General features: G+C 41.6%; 1 protein-coding gene across 1 annotated transcript; it reads left to right on the top strand.

The window, feature by feature from the left end:
• Nucleotides 377-1,034, top strand: LOC109947151. The gene is made up of 3 exons (XM_020556662.1): nt 377-454; nt 557-804; nt 887-1,034. Exons 1-3 carry the CDS (start codon nt 377-379, stop codon nt 1,026-1,028), a joined length of 468 nt encoding a protein of 155 aa, XP_020412251.1. The 3' UTR covers nt 1,029-1,034.

The raw sequence follows: 1,350 nt of genomic DNA, 5'->3' as shown, positions 1-1,350 counted from the left end.
CTTTTAGATGAAACTGCATGGATGAGCTCGAGGGTAACAATTTGAACCCGGCTTTATTTCGATCAATCTCTTATTTGATGACATTGACTATGTGTCATTGTTGTGATATTGACGCCGTTGTTGTGTTCTGAAATAGCAGCACCTTGACATGGCCATGTTTCTAATACGCAAAAGACAACTCTCTCATCCGCAACTATTTGGAAGGGAGTGGACAACCGCCGAGTTTTGTCTGCAGGTATTATTGTATCCATATTATGTGTCACTGCAGTTCTTGCATTGGTAGGAGTCATGTAGGTCTCTCCTTTTGGTGCTTTGGTTCGGGTTTATGTAACGTGTCTTTCACACTTGGTTGCAGCAATTTTTACAGCCATTTGCAATGCCAATTGGGAAACGAGTAACGAGGAAACAATATGCTTCAAGGACCGTTGACCCTCCGCCTAACTACCTCAAAAATGTACACCACTTTGTCAATGGTTCATGGCAACATGGGTATGCGCAAGCATGGACGAAAGTGCGCAAGGTCTATCTCCCGTATAATGTTCGACAGTCCCATTAGGTGGCAGTAGAAGTCGACTTTGTGCGACATACTGTCACTGTCTATGACTCGTATTCTGATTTTACCTCCAACAGTATGCTTGTCCGATTCATGGAGCCTATTACCCATACGCTTGCAAAGGTGCTGCATGAAATGAGGTTTTATGAGAAATCGGAGGTTGAAGCGGTGAAGAGAAAGGGGACTGACATGTCAAACTTTAACCCATTCACAATTTGCAGAATTTCCGATGTTCCTCAACAAAGTGATGGGTAAGCTATGTTCTTTTAAAGCACTTTAATCGGATGTTCTCAATACGTGCACTTCTAACTTGTCTACTGCTCGGGTGGACAGTACTTCATGTGGCATTATGACAGTCAAATATATTGAGTACCTTAGTGCCGGCATTCCTTTACATACCATTGACCCATCCAAGTTTGGCTACTACCGATTGAAGCTTGCAATCGAGGCTTTCAGGGGGGAGGCCTATGTATGAGGTAAAAGTCCTAATCTGACCTCATTGCTGCTTTATTGTTAACTACTGCCTTTGGAATTGCGTAGTTATTTACTTCATTGTAGTTACGTCGTACGTACTCACCTGTGATGTCAGTGTTCATTTAAGAGAACTTACATTATGTTGGGAACTTGTCCAACTGTGATTAATAAAAATGGCTACTGTTGTGCATCAAAGTTTAGGGTATTGGGGATTTGAACATTATAGATGGTAATGTAAATGTTTCGCAACTGGCATCTGATTTACGTATGTCATATGTTCTAAACTCCGACTGTGTCTAATCCAAAACTTGTTTCATGTTCTT

Source organism: Prunus persica, chromosome G2 (assembly GCF_000346465.2).
Source record: "Prunus persica cultivar Lovell chromosome G2, Prunus_persica_NCBIv2, whole genome shotgun sequence".
Lineage (NCBI taxonomy): Eukaryota > Viridiplantae > Streptophyta > Magnoliopsida > Rosales > Rosaceae > Prunus > Prunus persica.
Note: the sequence above shows the minus strand (reverse complement) of the source record. Positions and strands in the feature narration are given on the sequence as shown.

Bases quoted from the DNA above. Each gene is read 5' to 3' on its own strand.
- LOC109947151 (XM_020556662.1), top strand. From the start codon at position 377: ATGCCAATTGGGAAACGAGTAACGAGGAAACAATATGCTTCAAGGACC. The intron at 455-556 runs GTACACCACTTT...CAGTCCCATTAG, and splicing joins CGCCTAACTACCTCAAAAAT to GTGGCAGTAGAAGTCGACTT. The intron at 805-886 runs GTAAGCTATGTT...TCGGGTGGACAG, and splicing joins GTTCCTCAACAAAGTGATGG to TACTTCATGTGGCATTATGA.